The sequence below is a fragment of the Mytilus edulis genome, chromosome 4 (assembly GCF_963676685.1).
Source record: "Mytilus edulis chromosome 4, xbMytEdul2.2, whole genome shotgun sequence".
Lineage (NCBI taxonomy): Eukaryota > Metazoa > Mollusca > Bivalvia > Mytilida > Mytilidae > Mytilus > Mytilus edulis.
In genome coordinates this window covers 53,267,006-53,291,593 of record NC_092347.1, presented here as the reverse complement: position 1 = coordinate 53,291,593, position 24,588 = coordinate 53,267,006, and the positions used below count along the sequence as shown (strand labels likewise).

General features: G+C 30.7%; 1 protein-coding gene across 2 annotated transcripts in view; it reads right to left on the bottom strand.

Moving 5' to 3' along the window:
- Positions 1-1,926: 1,926 nt before the first annotated feature.
- Positions 1,927-24,588, bottom strand: part of LOC139521911 (phosphoacetylglucosamine mutase-like) — a 40,826-nt gene continuing 18,164 nt past the window's right edge. For both annotated transcript variants that reach the window (XM_071315639.1, XM_071315638.1), the window contains exons 6-18: positions 23,563-23,690; positions 22,323-22,469; positions 21,838-21,880; positions 21,293-21,373; positions 20,772-20,815; positions 20,264-20,377; positions 19,198-19,299; positions 17,954-18,009; positions 17,574-17,637; positions 16,656-16,778; positions 6,804-6,925; positions 6,049-6,100; positions 1,927-5,598 (exon numbers count right to left, since the gene is read on the bottom strand). In XM_071315639.1, coding sequence (XP_071171740.1) covers positions 5,518-5,598; positions 6,049-6,100; positions 6,804-6,925; positions 16,656-16,778; positions 17,574-17,637; positions 17,954-18,009; positions 19,198-19,299; positions 20,264-20,377; positions 20,772-20,815; positions 21,293-21,373; positions 21,838-21,880; positions 22,323-22,469; positions 23,563-23,690 — 1,157 coding nt within the window. In that variant the 3' untranslated portion in view covers positions 1,927-5,517. The remainder of the gene's footprint in view (positions 5,599-6,048; positions 6,101-6,803; positions 6,926-16,655; positions 16,779-17,573; positions 17,638-17,953; positions 18,010-19,197; positions 19,300-20,263; positions 20,378-20,771; positions 20,816-21,292; positions 21,374-21,837; positions 21,881-22,322; positions 22,470-23,562; positions 23,691-24,588) is intronic.

Below are 24,588 nucleotides of genomic sequence, written 5' to 3'. Positions count from 1 at the left end.
TACACCTTACAATCATTCCATACAACAAATATAGTAGACCTATTGCATATAGTATGAGAAAAACAGACCAAAACACAAAAATTTAACTATAACCACTGAACCATAAAAATGAGGTCAAGGTCAGATGACACCTGCCAGTTGGACATGTACACCTTACAGTCCTTCCATACATCGAATATACTAGCCCTATTGCTTGTAGTATCTGAGATATGGACTTGACCACCAAAACTTAACCTTGTTCACTGATCCATGAAATGAGGTCGAGGTCAAGTGAAAACTGTCTGACAGACATGAGGACCTTTCAAGGTACGCACATATCAAATATAGTTATCCTATTACTTATAATAAGAGAGAATTCAACATTACAAAAAATCTGAACTTTTTTTTCAAGTGGTCACTGAACCATGAAAATGAGGTCAAGGACATTGGACATGTGACTGACGGAAACTTTGTAACATGAGGCATCTATATACAAAGTATGAAGCATCCAGGTCTTCCACCTTCTAAAATATAAAGCTTTTAAGAAGTTAGCTAACACCGCCGCCGCCGCCGCCGTAGCCGCCACCGGATCACTATCCCTATGTCGAGCTTTCTGCAACAAAAGTTGCAGGCTCGACAAAAAAACTAAGTACATGTTTAGATTCAGCATATCAAAGAACCCCAAGAATTCAATTTTTGTTAAAATCAAACTAAGTTTAATTTTGGACCTTGATGTAGACAAAGGAGTAAGTTCGGTAAGTGCCATATTTGGCCCCAATTATAAAGTTCATGGTAAAAAGACAATAATTGTTTTAAGTTGCCTTAAAGACATGTGAGAAAGTGAAAAAGAGCTGTTTTTGTCAAAGTTTAATTCTATCACGTCAAATTTTACATCACAAAAAGATCAAGATAAGGGATTTTGGTGAAATTTGACAAAATCAGCGGGATTTCAACCAAATAAAGGACCAGGAAACATAGAGTGCAGGCGTCGACAAGCTTAATATTAAAATAAGACATGTTAAATGTCTTCACAAACATTATTTTAAAAGATCTTTGTTGTCGACGTATGCGCTCTATGTTTCCTGTGAAATAATCTTTGGAAATTTACCCATTTTCATTGAGTTTTTCGTGAAAATTCAATATGAGTACAACTTGTGACGTCATAATGAAACGCAGAAACGTAAATTTTTTAACATTTTAGGACCTTATCGAACATACTCCTTTGAAAACGGGACCAAAAATAAAGAATCTAAATACACGGTAAGATTCAGCATATCAAAGAACCCCCATAGTTCAATTTTTGATGAAATCAAACAAAGTTTAATTTTGGACCCTTTTGGCCCCTAATTCCTCAACAGTTGGAACCAAAACTCCCAAAATCAATCCCAACCTTCCTTTTGTGGTCATAAACCTTGTGTTTAAATTTCATAGATTTCTATTTACTTATACTACAGTTATTGTGCGAAAACCCCAAAAATGCTTATTTGGGCCCTTTTTTAGCCCCTAATTCCTAAACTGTTGGTACCAAAACTCCCAAAATCAATCCCAACCTTCTTTTTGTGGTCATAAACCTTGTGTTAAAATTTCATAGATTTCTATTTACTTATACTAGAGTTATTGTGCGAAAACCAAGAAAAATGCTTATTGGACCCTTTTTTGGCCCCTAATTCTTAAACTGTTGGGACCAAACTTCCAAAATCAATCCCAACCGTTCTTTTGTTGTCATAAACCTTGTGTTTAAATTTCATAGATTTCTATTTACTTATACTAAAGTTATAGTGCAAAATCCAAATGTCTTCGGACGACGACGATGCCAATGTCATACCAATATACGACAGCAAAAATTTTGCGGTCGTATAAAAGCTTAACACTGAGCAATTCATGTTTACCGATTTGACTCAAATTAAATGAAAAATAAAAAAAATCAAGCATGATTCAAAAGCTTAATTAAGTAATTAATATTGTATATATTTATTATAAAAATAAATTAGTTCCCATTGCAATACATATACATGTACATTAACAATTTAATTCAAAACATTTTTTTTATACAAATTGCATAAGTTAATCATGGCACAACATTAATAGGATTTCTTAACAATACCTCTGTACAATTTAATACATTCAATGATGATTCAGTGTACTAATATGAGTTTAAGGAGACAATTCAATGTTCCTAAAAGTGTGTTTCTTGATATACTTATAAACCAACATAAAATTGCACTGAGATTCTTAAAATGAATAAATTTATCATAATTTGTTTGTAGACCAAATTCAAAAATTTAGTAGCCCAGACACTGAACAATAGGTTCAGTCAGTCAGGTTGCCAAATGACAATTTTTTTTTTTTAGGGAAATCACTGCATAAAAGATTTTTTTTTTTAGTCACATATATCCCAATTTAAAGGGGCACTAGCTGTCAAATTTGTGGTCACCGATTTGACTCAAATTATAATATTTGCTTTATAATAGTGTAAAACATTTATCCAAACTACCAAAAGTCTAAAATAAACAGTTTACAGAGCATGGGGTAGATAATATGTAGGTTCGTTTTGTGTGTATTTTAGTCCAGACGCCATCTAATTAACTATCGATTTGACCTCAGATGACCATATAAGCGATGTAAACATGAATAAAGATATGAATAGATTAAACCAACACGTGCAATTGGATTTTTTTTAGGTCTGTTTGAGTATAGATTAAAAATATATGTTTCTCATTGTTTTAACCGTATAAGAATGATTTTATATGGATCGAATCAGTAATCAAATGATTTACCGTAGTTTCACTTTCTTTGTTGACATTCTTTTTCTTTAAATAACCAGTACACGTACAATAAAATTGAGAATGGAAATGGGGAATGTGCCAAAGAGACAACAACCTGATCATAGAAAAAAAAAACAACAGAAGGTCACCAACAGGTCTTCAATGTAGCGAGAAATTCCTACACCCGGAGGCATCCTTCAGCTGGCCCCTAAACAAATATATATTAGTTCAGTGATAATGAACGCCATACTTATTTCCAAATTGTACACAAGAAACTAAAATTAAAATAATACAAGACTAACAAAGGCCAGAGGCTCCTGACTTGGGACAGGCGCAAAAATAACAACGTGATATAGATATCAAACATGTTTGTGAGATCTCAACCCTCCCCCTATACCTCTAGCCAATGTAGAAAAGTAAACGCATAACAATACGCACATTAAAATTCAGTTCAAGAGAAGTCCGAGTCTGATGTCAGAAGATGAAACCAAAGAAAATAAACAAAATGACAATAATACATAAATAACAACAGACTACTAGCAGTTAACTGACATGCCTGCTCCAGTCTTCAATTAAACTGACTGAAAGATTATGATTTTATCATATAAACATCAGGCACAATCCTTCCCGTTAGGGGTTTAGTATCATACCATCATAACATATATGAGAAGAACATAACCCGTGTCATGCCAACAACTGGTTTTTGAATAAATGTGTTTAGTTCCGATGCAAAGACCCTATAAGTGAATCAATATTAACGCCAAAATATGCAATCTTTAATGACCTGACAACAGTATCGTACCTATATCCCTTCTTAATAATAAATAAAATTGAGAATGGAAATGGGGAATGTGTCAAAGAGACAACAACCCGACCAAATAAAAAACGACAGCAGAGGGTCACCAACAGGTCTTCAATGTAGCGAGAAATTCCCGCACCCGGAGGCGTCCTTCAGCTGGCCCCTAAACAAATATATACTAGTCCAGTGATAATGAACGCCATACTAATTTCCAAATTGTACACAAGAAACTAAAATTAAAATAATACAAGACTAACAAAGTCTATTTACAGGTTTTGTTAGTTTTTGAGGTGAATACTGACACCTTTGTGCTTTATAAAAAATATTTCCATAAAAAATTGGATGTGAAATACCTGAACGTATAAGAAGTCTGCATGTTGAGCTATATTTACGAATGATGTCCTTATACCGATGATAAAATTTAGTAAATGTTTTGACTAGTTTGTGATATCGAAAACCCTGGTGTAATAATTTTTCAGTAATACATAAATTTCTCTCGCTAAAACCTAAAACATTGTTACATACATGAGCGAATCGTACAAGTTGAGATATATAAACACCGTAAGATGGTGACAAGGGAACGTCACCATGTAAAAATGGATAATTAACGATAGGAAATGAAAAATCATCTCTTTTATCATAAATTTTAGTATTCAGCTTTCCATTAGTGATATAGATATCAAGATCGAGAAAAGGGCAGTGGTCATTGTTAGTATTAGCTTTATTTAAAGTAAGTTCAACAGGATAAATTTCTTTAATATACATACTGAAGTCGTCATTATTGAGAGCCAAAATATCATCCAAATATCTAAAAGTATGCGTTGTCAACCTCTAGCAAGGGGTTAAATTGAAGTTAACATGAATACGGATTTAATGAGGTCGACTAATTCACTTGCAAGTGAATAAGTAATTATCAATGTTTCGTCACTTAATTTGACAAAATTGAACCATTTTGGCTGCTAAAAGCAAATTATTATTTTACTATTTCACTTTTATTATTGAATGATCAAAAAAAAAATCTTACTTTAGTTTTTATATATATCTCGTAGCTAGTGCCCCTTTAATGGTAAAAGATTTATATGCAGTTAAATAATTTCTAATAAACATCGCTTATAAGAAATAAGTTCAATACTTTTATAGCAAGTGGTTCAGTGTAGAAAAGACATTTTGCACGAGTTAAAAATATTAATAATAAAAAATGAAAAACAGGAATAAAAAAATAGAATTGATTGTCAATAGAAATGAGTTATTACCAGAGTGTATAACCCCAGGAAGAGTGCGTCTTTGTGAGGAAAATGGTCCAGCAACAACAATTGCATATTGTACTTATTTTTGTGAATACTTTATTTTCACATTTAGCACTTACAAAGTTGTTTGGATGTTGATTCAACAAGGTACAAGTTACATTTATCAATTGTTTACTGTAAATTCATATTTTTTTGGTGTCAGATGATTATTGTGAAAATTGCACAGCAGGATAGGTTCCGCAATTCCAAAAGCTTGCATTTGATATTTCGAAAGGATAATTTGCATGTATCATTTTCTGAAATCTCAGCAATTAATTTTCACACTTTTTATCCAATGTTCATTAATAGCAGGAATAAATGCAAGCAAAAATTTCTGAATTTACAGTATCAAAAATGTATTCAGTTAGGCCCTTTATAAGAAAGCTTAATATAGAACATTAACTAAGAAGTCTAAAAAATAAACCGCATATGTCAGACATTGCACCATCAATACAATGAAAATTTCATGAGAAAAAGTTTTATAAGACTACATGTGTAATCATTGATATTACAACTACATCCAATAACTGCACTAAAAACAACCTTAAACAAGCATAAAAACGCTGCCTACTATCAATTTGTATTCCCATCAATTCACCTTCACCTGAGCACAATATTGTTTCTTGATTATAATGAGACTAGTAATATATTAAGTAGTTTCTGACTGAAAACCAGTCATAACTGTAAATCACAATGGTCGCTCCCCTTGTCCTCCAGCAAGGTCATAAACTACTGCTCCCACTTCTGCTGCCAACTTATCAGCATTCGCCTACAAAACAAATGTACATTCGAAAAATCAAAGTTCAAAATGTTTTTCAGGGTTGCAAAACAATACATCATATGACAGAAAACTTTCACACTGAACGTTATTTCGCCCTATGCATAATTTACATTTTATTTTGTACAATGTATAAGCTTTGGAGTTTGTCTACCTTTGAAAGAAATAGAAAGTTTCCCTCCAAAATTTTGCATCACAACAGGAAACATTTGACATTAAAGATAATAAAAGAAAGTTTTCCAATTTTGTGGTGTGTCCAAGGTTGCAAAATTGAGGTTTTGTCATGGTAAAACCATTGGAACTGGTGTATTGGTATTGTGAAATTTGTCATCTACTGAAATCTTTTAAAAAGAATACTTTAGGTACACAGCTCAACAATATTTTAGATGTTTTTTCTTAAATTTAACTTAAATTTGTACATTTTGTACCAGCATAACTTACTCTGGTATCAGCTTCAGCATAAACTCTAACAATATCCTCGGTTCCTGAAGGTCTGAAAAATTAAGTTTTATAGTTTACTATCATTGTGATTTAAAAAGAAGTGGACACAGAAAATTGTCTAGGTAAGTAATTCTAAATGAAAAGTGCAGTAAGTCTCCAGCCAATTAGATACTCAAAATGTAAGCAAAAATTTAATTGCAATAAATGAGCTGAATTTCAACAAATAACTTTTACACAATCATTTGTCACAATCATTAAACAGAATTCCTACTTGTTATATCTTTTATTTCTTTAAATCATGAAATGTAATAGAAAAGAAAGGATCATTATCATTAAAGATAATAATATTAAATTGACAAAATTATTAATGAAATATATCTAACAAACTACTCAACATGAGATAAAAATTGATGAGCAAATTTATATAACAGATTTCAAATGATATATGTCTTACAAACTACATAATATGTGATAAAATATATGAGCAAATTTATATAATGGGTTTCTAAAGATATATGTCTTACAAACTACTCAACATGAGATAAAATTGATGAGCAAATTTATATAACAGATTTCAAATGATATATGTCTTACAAACTACATAATATGTGATAAAATTGATGAGCAAATTTATATAATGGGTTTCTAACGATATATATCTTACAATAATGTTAGATATGTTTGAGGAGCTTCTTCCTACATGTACATTGTATATTCTCTGTTTAAAAAAAACAAATAAATATATGATTTTTTACCTTACAAATGATCGACCCTTCAAGTATCCAGATACCAGTTTATCAATGGCCTCCTGAAGACCAACAGGAGCTGTTGTTTTCCTCTCTGCATTAGTAGTCTGTATTACAGATCTGTCTTTTACCTAGAATGGAAATACATATCTAGATTCCATTTTTGTGGGGTCAACTTTCTATTCCAGCTGAACTGACAAAACACATACAAAATTTTAATTCTGGTATCTATGATAATTATATTCTTATTTATTTTTATTTAATATATATGTTACAGGCATTTTCTTAATTTAGACATTTTGTAAAATGACTGAATTTTCAGGCAATTTATAAAATGCCTTACCTTGACAGGCATTATACAAAATGACTAAAAATATGCAGTCATTTTGTAAAATGACTGAAATTTTGAAACAAAATTCAACAAATTGCCAGTTCAGTTTCAGGCAGTTTGTAGAAGAAGGTTATCATTGACAAAAGTGGACAAAAACACAAAATCTTGCAAAGAAAATATCTAACTGTTCGATAAATAAATAAATAAAATAAATAATCTTTATTTCAAGAGGATGATCCCATTAGTTAAAACTAATCTTCCTGAGAGTCCTCAAAATAATAATAACATATTTATAAGTACATAGAGTATTATAAAGTTATATTATACACAATATACAATTGTTTTTAAATAATAATGAAAAAGCATATTAATTTGCACAATTGATGAAAAATTTGTAACATTTTGTTTTAAAAGATACAAGTGTATTACTCATTTTTATTTCATTTGGTAAACTGTTCCATATTTGAGAACCTGAATATGTAAATGTTTTCTTTAAAAAATTTGTTTTTGGTTTTGGAAGATTTAATACTTTTTCATCAGCTGAACGTAAGTTATAATTTTGATTATCAGTAAAATGAAAATTTTCTTGTAAATATTTAGGAACCATACCATTTAATGATTTAAATACAAGTATTGCCTTTTGGTATTGAATGCGTTTTTCCACATTTAACCAGCGTAAACTATTAAACAATAAACTGGATGATGTCATTATGTCAGCTTCTACTATAACCCTAGCAGATTTCTTTAATAACTTATTAAGTTTATTTATTCCACTTTCACAACAGCTTCCCCATATATTGCAACAATAATCAAATAATGGCAGAATATAAGCATTAAAATAGATAATACGTATATGCATAGGTAAATATTTTCTTATCTTTTGTAATAAATTGATTCTGTTTGATATAGTACATGACATTTTATCTATCTGCTGATTCCAATTTAGGTTTTTGTCAATATATAAACCAAGAAGTTTTTCACAATCTACATTTTCTATTTGTTCATTTGAAATATTGATATCTAAACTGTTTCCATTTGAACAAAGTCTTTGTTTTGAACCAACAATCATTGATTTACACTTTTTGGCATTTAATTTCATACAATTTTGCGCACACCAGTTTTCAATTACATGAATATCATTTTGAAGGTTAGAAGTTAACTGAAGTAAATTATTACCTTTACAATGTAATGTAGAATCATCTGCATATAAATCTATTAATGAATGTTCTATATTAAGTGGTAAATCATTGATATATAAAATAAATAACAAAGGGCCCAGGATAGAACCTTGTGGTACCCCAGTTTTTATGCATTTAGTATTAGACATGACGTTATTGACCTTAACTTGTTGGCTTCGTTCAAACAAGTATGACTTAAACCAGTCTAGTGTACAATTTGAAACATTATAATATTCAAGTTTTTTCAATAAAATTATATGATTAACCAGATCAAAAGCTTTCTTTAAATCTAAAAATATAACTCCGTTTATCTCTCCATTATCTATATTTGCCAACCATTCATCTACTAATTTAGTAAGTGCAGTAGTACACGAATGTTTAGGTCTGAAACCTGACTGTGTAGTATTAAGAAGGTCATTACTATTTAAAAATATATACAAACTATTAGCTATATGTCGTTCTATGATTTTTGAGAGACAAGGCAAAACTGCTATTGGTCTATAATTATCAGGATTACAGGCATCGCCACTTTTAAAAATTGGGCAAACTCTTGCAGTTTTAAAAATACTTGGAAATTTACCACTTTTGATGCTTAGATTAAATATATATGTCAAGGCTGGTGCAATGACATCGCTGCACATACTTAAAATATTTGGTCCGACATCATCTAAACCAGTTGCTTTAGACTTGTCAAGTTTTTTTAAATACATGTTTACATCTAAAATACTCATTTCTGGTATAATGAATTTTTCACTACCCGTTTGTAACTTTGATTTTACAAATTTATTGAGTGCATCAAATCTGGCACCATCATCATTATTACATAACTTGTCATCAACTACACTTTCAGCAATATTTGTGAAATGCACATTAAATGTATTTGCTATATCAACATCATTTTGAATTACACTATTTTTATATTCTAAATGCGTGATATTATTATGTACTTTTTTAGGATTTAGACTTTTGACATACTTCCAAATAGTTTTACTATCTTTACAATTTGAAATAGCATTTTGGAAATATTTTTTCTTTGCCTGTTCTATTAAAAATGTAACCTTATTACGCCAAATTTTATAATTATATATATCACCAATTCTTTGAAAATAATCTCTTTGGTGTCTAGCGCTATTTATATCAGAAGTCCACCACTCTGGTTGTTGGGTATTTTTCACCCTTTTAATTTTCTTAGGAGCATGTTTGTCTAGGGTGCTCAGAAATAAATTATACCAATAATTAGCTGCTTCATCAACATCTCCAATCGATTCAATGAGATAAAAAGGAGTATTTGTTAAATTTTCAATAAATTTATTTTTATCAAATTGTTTGAATGATCTATATTCTATGGACAAATGCTCCATTTTTGTTATTTTGGGGTTAAGTTTTCTTGTTACGCAAACAGGATAATGATCACTGACAGCATAACTAGGCACCTTTACTTCTATAATATGGTCTACATCGGTCGTATATATATGGTCTATGGTAGTTGCACATTTATCTGTTACTCGTGTCGGTTTATGTACAATTTGTTGTAAACCATACAAATTAATACAGTCCTTCCATTTTTGATTTCCGACAACTGTATGATTTATATGTGAAAAGTTTATATTAAAATCTCCTAAGAGTATAATTTCTTTATTTTCTGCAGACGCTTTATCTATTTCTTTTTCAGCTGAATCAATCCAAGATTGAAATGAACTCGGTGGACGATAAAAAATGCCTATTAAAATAGAGTTTGTGTTTGGAAATTTAATTTCAATCCATAAAGATTCAATACTACTTATTTCTAAATCGATTCTTCTCTGATGACATACACTATTTCGTATGTACGCAATCACACCTCCGCCATAATTAATAGCGTTTCTATCTTTTCTTTCTATTTTGTAACCTTCAATTTGTAATGTTTCGGTACCAATTTCATCATTTAAAAATGTTTCTACCATACCAAATATATCAAATAATTGTTCATATTTTAATAGAAATTTTATTTCTTCAATTTTTGGTTGTAAATGTTGAATATTTAAACAACCTAGTTTAAACCCTTTTTTAAACAACCAACTTGCTTCATTATTTCTACTTTTATTTACAGAACTAGGTGTTTTATTTTGACTCTTTCTATGTCTCTTTTGAGATTTTCTCCAATTATTATTATTACTGTTGTTTATATTATTAATGTCTTTTATATTACATGAACATTGTATACTACTACATTTATCACATAACAGATTTAAAATATTATATCTGTTTGAAAAACTAGAACAAGCTAAATGCTACCTATGAACATAATCTGACTTACGTACAGAGTTTGGTGAATGATAGTTAAAAAATGGTGCTCTGTCTACATTTTGTCTATTTAGCTCATTATTGTTTTCCCACGAGTCACGAGAGTTCATATTGAGATCATTCCTGTCCTTTACGTTTCTGGGGTTGATTCCTGAATGGTTGAAATTTCTTCTGTCTGTTGTAATCATGTTGCTCCTAGGTTGATATCTTTGTTTTGTAGGGCTCCTTCTGAAGTTGTTTGCGTAATATTGGTGACTGGAACTTTGATATCTATTTCTGTTTTGTTGGTTCAAATGATGCTGTATTTGTTTTCCCTTGAATACTTTAATTACTTTATTAACATTTGCCAACAACTTTATTGTTCCATATCTATTTAGATGAATGCCATCTGTGGTGTAAAATGATTTAGCTATATGATCATCTTTGTAGACAAAAGATTCATAATTTGATATGAATTTGACATCATTATAATGGCACATTTGTTTTAGGATTGTGTTATACTCAGTGACATCACATTGTATCCTTGGTAATATTCCAGATACAATTGCTCGACAGTTTTGACATCTTACAAAGTTAATGATTTCTTGAAAAATGTCCACAAATTGTTGTACATTCATTTTGCTACTTGCATCATTGCCACCTACATGAATTATAATTGTATTGTATGTACTCAGATCCATATTTCTTATGTCTTCGTATAAATCTAGTACATTTGCTCCTCTGTGAACATGGACATCTATATAATCTTTTAATTTAGATGGGTCAATTCCTTTTAGGACTGAACTTCCGGCAATTAAAACCCTACTTCCTGATAATGGCAGTTTTGGTTGGGTATCATAAACAGGATTTTGTGGTTCTTCATTTATATCAGCATTTATTGACTGTTCTATTTCATGTGAATGTTCTTGTAATATTGTTTCACATATTGTTTTTGGAATTGTTTGATCTTCATCTAACATTGGGGTACATTGGTTACCTAGATTTTCCTCCGGCATAAAGCTTTTTTGTAATTTAATTGTTTCCACTTCATACAGTTTTATTTTATCACTGATGCTTTGTGTTTTTCCTTGTAACATGTTAACTTTTTTTTCCAAATTTTTATTAACATTTTGAATTTCTGCTTCAATGTCTTGCATCTTATTCATTGATTGTTGGTCATGTTGCATGCGCACCTTTGCTAAAGCTGTCATTCGGTCATTTAAAATTTGAATGCTACTCGCATTTGACAAATTATTTGCTTGTATAGATATTTCCAATTCGTCAACTTTGTCTTTCAAATTTGTAACAACAGTAGTTAGTTTGTCTAGTGTTGTAACAAAGTCTCGAATATTCAACTGTGGTAATGTGTTACCAGTTCCATCTAAACATGTACTTTCATCCTCTGAATTAGTCAGATTTATATCTTTCACTTGTGCTTGTATATCATCTGGAATATCTATTATAGGTATAGCTACTGACGAAGTTGACTGTTCCCGATTTGTATTTGACGATACATCCTCTTTTATTGATTTTATTGTGTTGTTATTAGGATTTGATATTTGAATGGTACCGGGGTTTAAATGTTCTGTTTTATTTACATCTATAACAGAGTTGTTATTGCAATCTTCTTTTCCTTGTTTCTCCATTAAAATCACCTCTTCGAAAATTTTGTTTAGCTCATTTAAATTTATATCTTTCCCGTTTATTTGACATTCCTTCATTTTTACTACAATGACCGGAAGATCTGTTTCACAAAATATGTTCAGTCCTTTTCCATTAATAAGTACAGAAGATGTTGTGAAATATATATTAATACAATAAGATTTACGCTTGATAGATCTTCCCAACGAATCAAAACCTTTTTCGGAAACTTTAATTTGTTCTTCAACGGCATTTTTATTATTCTTATCGCTGATTGGAATAAATGCGATTTCTCTGTTATCTCCTCCATTTGTATTCAGATGTTCATAATAGTATGTGCATGCACGTTTAAACACTTCAAAACTAGACGTGCTAAAAAACAGCCTAAGGCCACCACCGGTCAATTTAAAACTTAAATGTTCTGATCTTGTTGCATCTAGTTTCTTGATCAAGGCCTTTGATTTATTTAAAGTGTAGTCTATTGATATATTTTGATGTTGAACAGTTTTGTTATTATCTGTGCTTTGAATTTTTTTCATGTTTGACTTTTATTGTTTTTGTTGCTGGACGCCATTTTCTTAAACAATTGTAGAACGTAACACACACAATAGGAAAACGTTACGGAATAATCAGGGTTGTTATTATGACGTTACTCGTTGGAAACGCTTCAAATCATTTTGAACAGCAATATCGTTTCAAAATAAAATTATTAAATTGGCACAGTTTAAGATAAATATTTCTCGCCAAAAGCTTCTTCAAATTCAAATGAATATATTGTACCTTTTTTTCCGGAAGAATTCCGATCATAACAGGTTAGATACACACTTCTTTTGCGGAGCAGTTTTCAAGCAGCTACGCCATTGCACATCCGGGCACAAACTCAAAAAGAATTAATTTATTTTCCAAAAACCAGCTAGGAAGGTTTGTATGTCAAATGATGTGTACATTCTCACTCTGTATTTCATATACCAGTAGTGAATTCGTGATTATTTTGTTAAAATGGCAGGTGGACAAATTGTTCTATCAATAGAACAAAATTTAAAATAGAAATTTAAGAAATTCTGGATTAAAAACCGTAAATTAAAATGAAATATAAGCAGAGAAATGTTTTTTTAATTAACTGTTTACTTTCATTAGAAAATATGTCTTGCATTTATAGACTTAAACAATTCGGTTATAATTCATATGGGTTATTTCTGTAGGCGATTGACCCGGATAAAGGACAGACATTTCAACTGCCGCTTGCAATTGAAATGGAATTATTTTTTATAGGGACAGAGAACTCCACCTGCAGAACAGCTATCAATAAAAAAAAATTGTATGAATTCTAAACGTGAAGAAGGAATAGCATTTTGCTAACATGTTTAATATTCCAATTCAGAAATAATGAGCATTTTAATATTTATACCCCCACATCGAAACAAATTCCCCTCTACAATATGGGTTTTGCCATACAAGGCTGTGTTTTGATGTGATACAAAGATATGGTTGGTAGTGTCATCGTATATATTTTTCAATCAAGATAGCCTATTGCAAATTGTGGCTAGGTTTGAATTTATTTGTGCTAAAGATTACATTTTTTTTTAAATTTAAAATTTACTATAAAGTGCAATAACTCCATAAGGGATCAATTGACAATTGCTTATTGCGAAAAACAATGGTGTCGAACGTTAAGTGTTTTGTCAGTAAAGGTAAAAAATAGAGCTTAATGTGTGATGATTCCGGTTTCTTCAAATATGGTTGAAGTGCTAAAACCAGATTTTACGCAAAACAATTATGTATTTACAAAATTTCAGGGCAATTATGGGTAACAGCTCTGTCATCCAAACATTTTGAGAAATGATAAACAATTGTCAAGTTTCTTGGAATAATTCGGTAAAATTTCTTCTTGATTATTAAAACTCTTAAAACTCGACAGTTATTTAATTCAGTAATAATTATCATAAATAAAACTGTTTAAGTGTTCAAAGCTTTCAAATGTTTTTATTTTTTATATTTCATTCTTTAAAATAATTTCAGGCATTTTACAAAATGCCTGTCAATTTTTCCAGGCATTTTGTAAAATGCCTAGAAAAATTAGTCATTATGTATAATGACTGAATCTTACAGGCATTTTGGAGAATGTCTAAAATTTTCCGGCATTATACAAAATGCCTAAATTTAGAAAATGCCTGTAACATATATAATTTTGTTCATGATCTTTCAAATGTTTTATGTTTTTTTTTTAAATATCAATTAACTTATCTTGTTCTTTTAAAAAAAAAATAGAAATCTTATGGCTGAACTAGAGACTGGCAAGGACTGACCAGGACTGAATGTCCATTTCTTAACCATGAGTTCTCTGTGATGGTAGATTATTATAGCTACAATTAAGTTTTAATTTTTCTCTACCTTGGTGCTTTCTGAACAGATTGATGTGTAATAAATGCTGAGCTTTAATTTTAGAAAAACTACCACTGTGCTGTATAAAATACTGGGTAGAACCCGGCTAACCTAGATTTCCAGTTTTATGTTAGGTAAATTACTGTGAAAGTACTTTTATTCGTGGGGAACCAATTTTCGTGGTTTTCATGGATGTCTTTGTTCACGAATTTTAGTGTCCAACAAAATAAAACAACCATTGTCAAAATCAAGACATGAAAATATCCCCATGTAGGGGTGACTACTAATATAATCCAGAGAATATATTGAATATCGCCAAATCTGAGAATACTATAATAATAGTCACAAGGCAAACGCACTATGAACTACAACTGCAGGCAGGATTATACCCATTTAATCTATAAAAACGTTAACTGTACGATCTTTCCATTCTCATAAAAAAAAATTTTGATGAAATTCAGATTTCCAAAATTGATATATTATGATGAAGTGTTCATTTGTATCCTCATAATTCTAAGACGTATGGGAAATAATAATAATTTCATTTTTTATCAATTCTTGATAAGAAATATTTTACAATTCAAGATACCTTTAGGCCGTTTTTATTTAATAAGTTGGTTTACGGACATCAGCCCAAAAAACTTCGGGTAGGAGGAGGGGAAAAAAATAAATTTAAACTAGATCTTTCCAGTTTTTGTTTTTTTACTTGGTTTACGGATATCAGCCACAAAAAAATAGGGTAGGAGAAAAAAAAAAAAATAATTTAAACTTGATTGAAAAGACTTTTTTATAGTTCTGTAAAACTTGAAAAGCCTTTTGATAATACCTTTTATTCAGCATCTTTTGTAGGTTTTGTGGAATTAATAAATGCGACAACAAAAACACATCACATAGAACAAGTCAATATTAAAAGAAAAAGGCAAATCTAAGAGCATATTGCATGTCAACACCTATAAGGACAGAGCATATCAGACAGTATTTAAAAGTATAAACAGAAATTTACTGTCAGGAGCCTGTAATTCAGTGGTTTAATATTGTTTGTTGGTGTGTTACATATTTGTTAATTTTTTTTAGTACATTTTTTTACATTTAATTAGGCTGTTTGTTTTCTCACGTAAATTGTTTTACATTTGTCATTTTGGGGCCTTTTATAGCTTATGCGGTATGGGCTTTGCTCATTGAAGAAGGCTGTACAGTGATCTATAGTTATTAATTTCTGTGTCATTTGGTCTCTTTATGAAAAATCATCTTTTGCCGTGGTCACTACTGCCGGCCCTTATTTCTTCAATCACAACATTAAAGTTTTCTAATTGTTCATTAATGACTTGACCTATGGTTTCATGACGAAGGCATTTCACAAATTTTTTGTCTGATAATATTGAATTGTTTAGGACGTCCACATCCAGATGGATGTACACTGGTTCATTCATAGTAAACAAACCATGCCCTGATATCGTCTGGTTCCTAAACGGAAGTCAGGGTTTAAGGATGCGCAAACACGTGAACAGCTAACCAGTCACGTTTCCGGTGCACTGGTTCACGATTTTTTAATGCAGTAATAGGAACCAGAATTACGAAACGTAAACACAAAAATACCGTTTAAAATTTTCTTAGTAAATCGATAAATATGAGGTCGGCGGAAATAATTTTTAAGGGCAAATGTGCGTTTATTTTTATTTGAATTAGCGAAAATTCGGGTCGGCGGATCCGTAAACCAACTTATTTAATAAAAACGGCCTTATAGCATTTGTTTATGTAACTGTTTTCTTTAGGTGACATGTTTATGGCCTAATGAACACCTTTGATGGTCTTTAATCTGTTGCTCACTTTATCTGGGGTTAATTAGTGTGATCACTACGATTTACAAGGGTCAATGTTTACTTTACAATTTCCTTCAATCCAGACAATTTGTGACTTTCATTTCTAATGTCTTCAATTTTTCAATTTTTAAAAAAAACTAAAAATCCACAAACATGTAAATGTCGCTCAAACCATGAAAATTGATACCTTTGAATTAAAGTACTTTCTCAGTAGTATAATCTTGGTTTTACTATACAGTACCCTTACCTTGACCTTAAGTTGTCTGTTAGGTAGATCAATGTAAGCTTGGTTCCATTGTTCTGCATCCCAGTCTTGTGTAGATAGAACAAGTTCTACCAGCAACATGTCAGAAATTGCATCCCCTACTGTCTGATAAATGTAAAAGACACAATGTATAGAGTAGGTTCAGAAAAGAGAACATTCTTGACATATTATAAACTTTATACTGTACTGTAATGATTTAATCAATGATTAATTATTTTAAGGATGTCATATTTTTTGGTTGAAAACAAAGATAAATTTGTGCATATTGCATTATAAGATATCACATGTAATTTGAAAATTCCTTCTTTGGCAAAACTTATGGATATTATCGGATATGTTCCTTATGTTGTTACTACAGTCCCATTCCCCTTTCATGAATGTGACATTACCAAATAGGACTATTTACTGGGTTTGTAATAATATGTGCAACATAACGGGTGCCACATGTGGAGCAGAATCTGCTTATCCTTCCAGAGCACATAAGATCACCCCCAGTTTTTGATGGGGTACATATTGCTTCGTCTTAAGTTTTCTATGTTGTATCATGTGTACTACCATTTGTCTGTTTGTCTTTATCATTTTTAGCCATGGCGTTGTCAGTTTATTTTCGATCTATGAGTTTGATTGTCCCTCTGGTATCTTTCGCCTCTCTTTTATCAATTGTTTTTCATACAAGAGGGTGTTTCTCAGCTATAATCTCATCAAAGGATGACATCCCTGCAATATTTACAGGTATTTCAAACAGTGAAACTGTTTTGCTAGGCAACTTCAATGACAACATCATACATTTTATTTCTCAAGTAGTGTGACGTGCAAAATGCTTTTAAACAAAAGATCATCGCAAAGTTTTAGAAATTAGCAGTAAAATGAATCTTAAGTATGTTCTGTCTATAATTTTACCTGATTAATGAGATCTATCACAGTTAACAGACAGGAAGCTGACTTTCTTTGTGCTTCTGTCTTACTGTAAAAATCAAAGATACACATTAAATCCCAACAAAATTTTTTTGGTGACATAATAATTCTTACTATTGGCTTTTAATAATACCGGGGTAGTCTAAAAACTTTAATAGAAAATTTCCTTTTATTTACAGGATAGAAAAATATACCATTAGATGTTATCAAATAAATAAAACTTTTTTGTATACAAAGAAATATTTTTTGATCAGTTATAAAACAAAGTATTTTTGCATCAACAGCCCAGTTATAAAACAAAGTATTTTTGCATCAACAGCCCCCTAAACAAAGTTATGTTGTCTCGAATCCTGACCAGTTGTTACCTCGTATCTTTGGTAGCATTACTGATTATCTGATTAGCTTTATCACTGAACAGTACCTGTAAAGAAAAAAAATTGAGCCTTTGTTTTCATTTGTATTGAAAAAATAAAGTATAAAAAAATGGTTCACTTTATGACTTCTTTGTCTTTTTTCATGTTTATCTGTTGTTTTCTTGTATTACATACTTTGAGCTAATGATCAATTCTTATTATAATCTCCCTACTGTTCAATCCATGGTAAACAGGAATATAATGAGGTATGGATGTGAAAATGTGATCCACATTATAGCTTGAAACTAAATTTAAGAGAATTTCATGAAGTTCTTATGAATACTGGTGCATATGAAGTTTTTGTCATTTTTGAAACTGGCATATATTAATGATACATTCCAGATTAACTTGTTGTCAATAAATTTGAAATGAATATTACTCTGTAAAAGGTGTTACAGGATATATGTATTCCATATATTTTGCTCCAATATTTCAATAGACCACCTTCAAGTTTATCCATCACCAGAAAAAAATTGTCAATTATGCACGCCTTTATAACGTCATTTACCAGATACAGGGATTGCCTGTATCCCTGCACTATAAACGTTCATCAAGCGTCTTAGAGATCATCATTGTGCAGGATAAACTAGAAATAATATTTGTTCTGTAGGTACTTAATCACAATTCCCTAATGACAGCAGTGCTAAAAGACAATTATGATAATTCAATTTGCCAAATAATTCGTCCAAGATAGCTTTTAAGTTTTCCAACCACTCGCTCAACATTGGAACGGAAGTGACTACGCCCCTTAGCACAAGAAGGATGTTCACCAAACTTTTTGACGGAAATGCATCAAACTCAAAAGTTGTCTATTAAAGCAAAGATGTTTTAGTATTTCAAATATAGCATTCAGTTTGGCTTGAAAGCCACATTTTGGTAAGTCAGTAAATTTTAGATTATAGCTACGTTGCATGTGAATATTTCAGCTGTGCATATTGTTTATATCTATTGGAACACATTGTAAACAAAGTTTACAATTTTGTATTTACAGATACTTATAATTAAAGTTATTATTTGGACGACTCATTCTATGCAGAAAATGGCTCACAATTAAAACCACTCCTTAACTCTTTGTGGTTTGGTGACTATTATGTCTTAACCAGTTGTGCGATAGATTTTGTGTCCCAGTTTTCCTGCGACAAAGGGAATTAAGAAGAACACCCCTATATATTCATAGGAAACAAATAACTACTTACTGTGCCATGACCATTTGCTTCAAAATAAACACCAATATCAAACTCTAAAGCTTTGTGGTGTAGATGTTTAACTCCTGTAGATACACATGCCACTGGTACTTGCTACAAAGTACATAAACCTAATGAATTCATTATTTGCAACATTTATCTACAAAGGAAGAGGATGTGGATGGATGTCTTTTACCAACAAGCATCACATTCTATTTTTCAAACACTACAGCTTCATTTTTTTTAACCATAAAATCTCAATACTTTATGCTACTATAAGCCTTAAATTGTCTTTTTTATTCAATTTCTTTCAATGTGTAGGACTCAAATCTATGGTGGGCTCCAAATCTATGGCAGATTCCTAATATATGGCAAATGTGACATCACGCCATCTCAAATCTATGGCAGATTTTTACAATCCTAAACTATGGCAAGTTTTGTCATTTCCTAATCTATGGCAGATTTTTGTTGTTTCCAAATCTATGGTAGATTTTGTGCAAATGTAAAACAAGACAGAACATATACAATCACTAACTTGTCTTAAATAAGTTGAAATTAACTACTACAGGAGCATGTCTATAAACATTTGTGAAATTACGTACTTCTTAAATCTGCCATAGATTTGGAGAAAACAAAAATCTGCCATAGATTTGCTTTGTTTTTCGTTTGTAATGTCACATTAGACATAGATAGGAATCTGCCATAGATTTAGAACCTGCCATAGACACACTTGGGACAATTTAGAGCTTGACATACTGAGGATTCATTGTCATGCTTAAAAGTAGGAACCAATGTTTGTGAATTTTGTGGGTAAAGGTAAACCATGAATATCAATGTTCAACAAAGAATCAGTTTTCTATAGGAATACAGATTTTGGCAAACAAACAAAATCAACATTTCATGTATATACAATTTGTACTCAATCAACAAAAAAATCATTACCCCAAAAAATAAAAGTATTGTATAGATCATTAGATATCTGTCTGTCTATTGTTGAAGACTGTATGTTGCTTTCTAGGTGTATTTTATCAGTTGTGTGTGTACATCAAATTAGTGGTTTTTAAAACTAATAACTAACCAGTTTATTTGTTATATAATCTGTAGAGCTACCATTAGCATAAGCTGTCTGTACTAGTCCTAAGTTTAATGTCAATCCTGATTCACTCATCAGATTCTTTAGATATCCTGCAACCTAGAAAACACCAAAATTTGATAATGGTTGTGAAAGATAATCAGTTCACTTGTTTTATAAATCTACATCCTAAAAATATTCATAATACTTTTATGTTCCCAGTTAGCAACCCTGTTAGCAGGTGTGGCATCTTGATACATATTTTAAGAAGAAATTTAAAGGTCCCAGTGCATAAACTACACAGAGAACAATCCCTGTTGTATTTGTTCAATGGGACAATAGAACTGGTTTAAATGGACAGGTAACTATCAGGTGAATCTATGGTAAGGTAAAATTGGGTTCGCAATAAAAGATTTGATAAACTATGTCTACATTTCAAACACATATTGCAATATTTGCCTTGATATTAATTTTGCATCTTTAAAATGTTTTCATATTATCTATGTATACATACAAGTGTGGCAATCTTGTCACCATCAAGTAAATGGAAAGTGTTATCTGAAAATAAAAAAAATAATCATGAATCATTATGTAGTCTCCTTAAGCTTACATCTAACCAGTGTGTCCCCAAACGTCATATTTAAAACACATGAATCAGTGTTATATGGAAATAAAAAAAAATTACGATCTGATTTTAAAACTATAGCAGGATTTGATTACAAAACAGGCACCCACTTTTCTCTGCCCACCCCTCTCCCCACATCACCAGTCTATAAGCTGCAACTCCCGAGACCTAGCCAAAAATGATTTAATTAAAATTACTGTTCTTTATCTTGACATTTGTTGAAAGGTCTTCCAAAATGGGATGGTATAAAAGTAAATTTTAAATGCTGTAAGATATTGGTTCAATTTCTGAATTTCATGAGATATTTTCTTAATTTAGTTTTTACTTTGGTAAATGTCTGCTTTAAATTTGAGGCTCTTTACCATAAACCTTGATTTTCTATAATTAATATTGACATACTAAACCTTTACCTTTGTCTGCAAAATAATAAACAATTCTATCAGCATCTCCGTCAAATGATAAATGTCTGGTTCCTGGTTCCATGTCTATACCTGAAATAGATGAACGCATCAGTATTGATTCTATAAAGAATTATTTCATAAAACTGTTTGCAGTCTTTGTTTTAAAAAACTTACAGAGGTAGATTTAAGGGGGCAAACATTTGGTTGATTAAATAGGGAATCACTGAAGTATGAGTAGAGCAGGCCCCCTCTAATTCAGTCAGTGGGCCACCAGTTATGAAAATTTCTGGATTCATTACTGACCTATTTCTAAATACATGTATGATAGGTATAAGAACTTCAATGTTATAATTACTGATGATAATATAAAAATTGCTTTATAGATTATTGCTAGACACATTATTTGCTCATTTCTAAAATTGAAGGCATGGAAAATGATTGATTCTGATGCTTAAATCAGTCAACTTGTACCACAGACATGAAATTAATTATTCTAATTGTTTATTTGAGATAAATAACTTTATTCATTTATATGATGGATTAAGGTTAATTACCTTGAGGTGATTTCTGTTGGACTTTCACATAATCTGCACCACACTAAAGTATGAAACAAAAATCTTTATATAAATGCCAGAACACTTCGAATTATTTTTATTTACCAAATATAGTAAAAAAGTGATATTTTGTGCAATTTTGTGTTAACAAAATTGGTTGAACATCAAGGTTTATAATGATCAAATTAGACCTAGATATCTTTTAATTATTTGAGTTGATAAATGCTGCCATCCCCCCGACCCCAAACTAATTACCAATTTCAATATTGCATCTTAAATGGTGCTACTTAATATTTAGTGCTAAAACAAATATCAAATCATTCCTCACTACAGAAGTTGAATAATAAAGGATGGATGCACAAGCTTTTATCACTCTCTAAGTGGGAAAATAATGGTACATATGTTTTCATGTTATCATCAAGAAAGTTATGTGAATTATTTGAACACGTCAGAGGTTTTTACAAAGATAGTTAACTATTACTTACGTCATGGTTAAGTCTTCCTGAAGTTCCGTCATTTTTCAGCTCAATTTGTATTAGATCTTTTAAATGTGTATTGAGAAGTTTGGCTTGAATTGCACCTATGCCATTGGCTGCATCTATTACCAAACTAGCTTTATAATTCTTATTTTCCTGTCAAAATATTTTAAACAATATGTTGGGTTTTTTAAAATTATTTTGATGATTATTTAGCATAGAAATTGAACATATGTCTTGTTCTTTAATTTAGAAAGAAATCAACCAAATTAATCAGTTATCATCATAACTTAGGATTGAAAGGAGTAGGTCCGGTAAGGGCCGATTTTGGCCTCAAATTTCAGGTTCATGTAACGAAAGATTTTGGACACTTTTTAAACACTTAAGTGTCTATTTCAATTGATTCAATTAGTATATGTGAAAGATTTTAGCTGATTCAGTCATTAAAAACCCTCCGATTCAAGCAAAAATATGAAAAATCTATCAAATATGCAAAAAATCGTCATTTTTCAGATAGTTTTGTCAAAAATGAAAGTGAAGAAAGTGGCCGCATCCATGTTCATCCTCAACCTTTAAATATGTCATGTATTATCATTAAATACAAATTACATTTCAATATTATGAATGAACACGAATGCGGCCACTTTCATTTGAGACGGAAACCGTCTAAAATTTAACCAAAATGCTAAAATTGTGAAGATTTCAGTAATTTAGCATGACTTAATGATGTTAGTACCCGATATATGTGCATTGTATTGTCAAAAACAGACCATATTTGTGTAGCAGAAGCATTCTACTTTCCAACAAATAGCTAAAGGATAACATTTTCACAATTTTGCAAAACTGATATATTTTGGGACCAAAATGGGGTCTTACTGAACCTACTCCTTTGTCAGTTGTCTCCCTTACTGAGGACATAAATTGATCAGTTGTTGACAGTTGTTAGAGTTTACCTGTTTAATCCTTTCTTTGTTCTTACTGATATAGTTTGCCTGTTTATATAATTGTCGGAATGCTTTAGGTTACCTGTTTATGTAATGTTCTGAACTACAAGTTATTTTTATATATTTAAATATATTTTAAAAAAATTATTCCCCTTATTGCTAAAGTTTACCTGATAAAGCTTCATTCAGATACTATAGTTTACCTGTTTAAATAATGTTCTGAATGCTAGAGTTTACCTGTTAACAATTCAGTCAGATACCATTGTTTATCTGTTTATATAATGTTTCAGAATGCTTGATTTTACCTGTTTATATAATGTTCGGAATGCTGTAGTTATTTTCTTGAAGTACCCAGCTTCTGTTGGTTGTCCATAATTGTTGTTTGTATTGATACATCTCACCATATAATGTAACTGTGGTGTTGTCAATAGTCCTAAAATAGTGACAGGAAGACATATTTATTGGATAACCAGATGCTCCGCAGGGCGTAGCTTTATACGACCGCAGAGGTTGAACCCTGAACGGTTAGGGCAAGTATGGACACAACATTCAAGCTGGATTCAGCTCTAAATTTGGATTGTGATTAAATAGTTGACACAGCATAGGTTTCTGACACAGAATGAATGTGTTCTAATGAACTTAAAATTTTTTTTTCTCTTAGAGCAATTCACTATGCTGTTGAATATTAATCCTCTCAAAAAAATGTTTGAAGAAATTTTCTTTTTTATTTATGAAATGTCAAATGAGAAAAATTGAACCCAATTTTTTTAATCACATCCCCCTTTCCCTTATTCCAAAACTAATCTCAATTAAAATTTCTAATGGAGTTTGCAACAATAACTACTCATTTAAATACATCATAAAATATTAAGATGTAAAAAAACTGCTTGTTATCACTGAATGGTAAAGATTATTTTAATTTATCAGTTGGTAGTAAAAAGTGAATATACATTGTATATTGTATATAACAAAGATTTAAGTTGATTCTGGACAAAGAAAGATAACTCCAATTAAAAAAAAATCTTGCTATTGCACAATATTTTGCAATTAGATATTTCTTGCTTACTATTCTGGACAAAGAAAGATAACTCTAATTAAAAAAAAATTTGATATTTCACAATATTGTGCAATTAGATATTTCTTACCATTGCGCAATACTGTGCAATTGAAAAGACTTGCTATTGCACAATACTTAGTATAATAATTTTAGATCCTGATTTGGACCAACTTGAAAACTGGGCCCATAATAAAAAATCTAAGTACATTTTTGGATTCAGCATATCAAAGAACTTCAAGATTTCAATTTTTGTTAAAATCAGACTAAGTTTAAT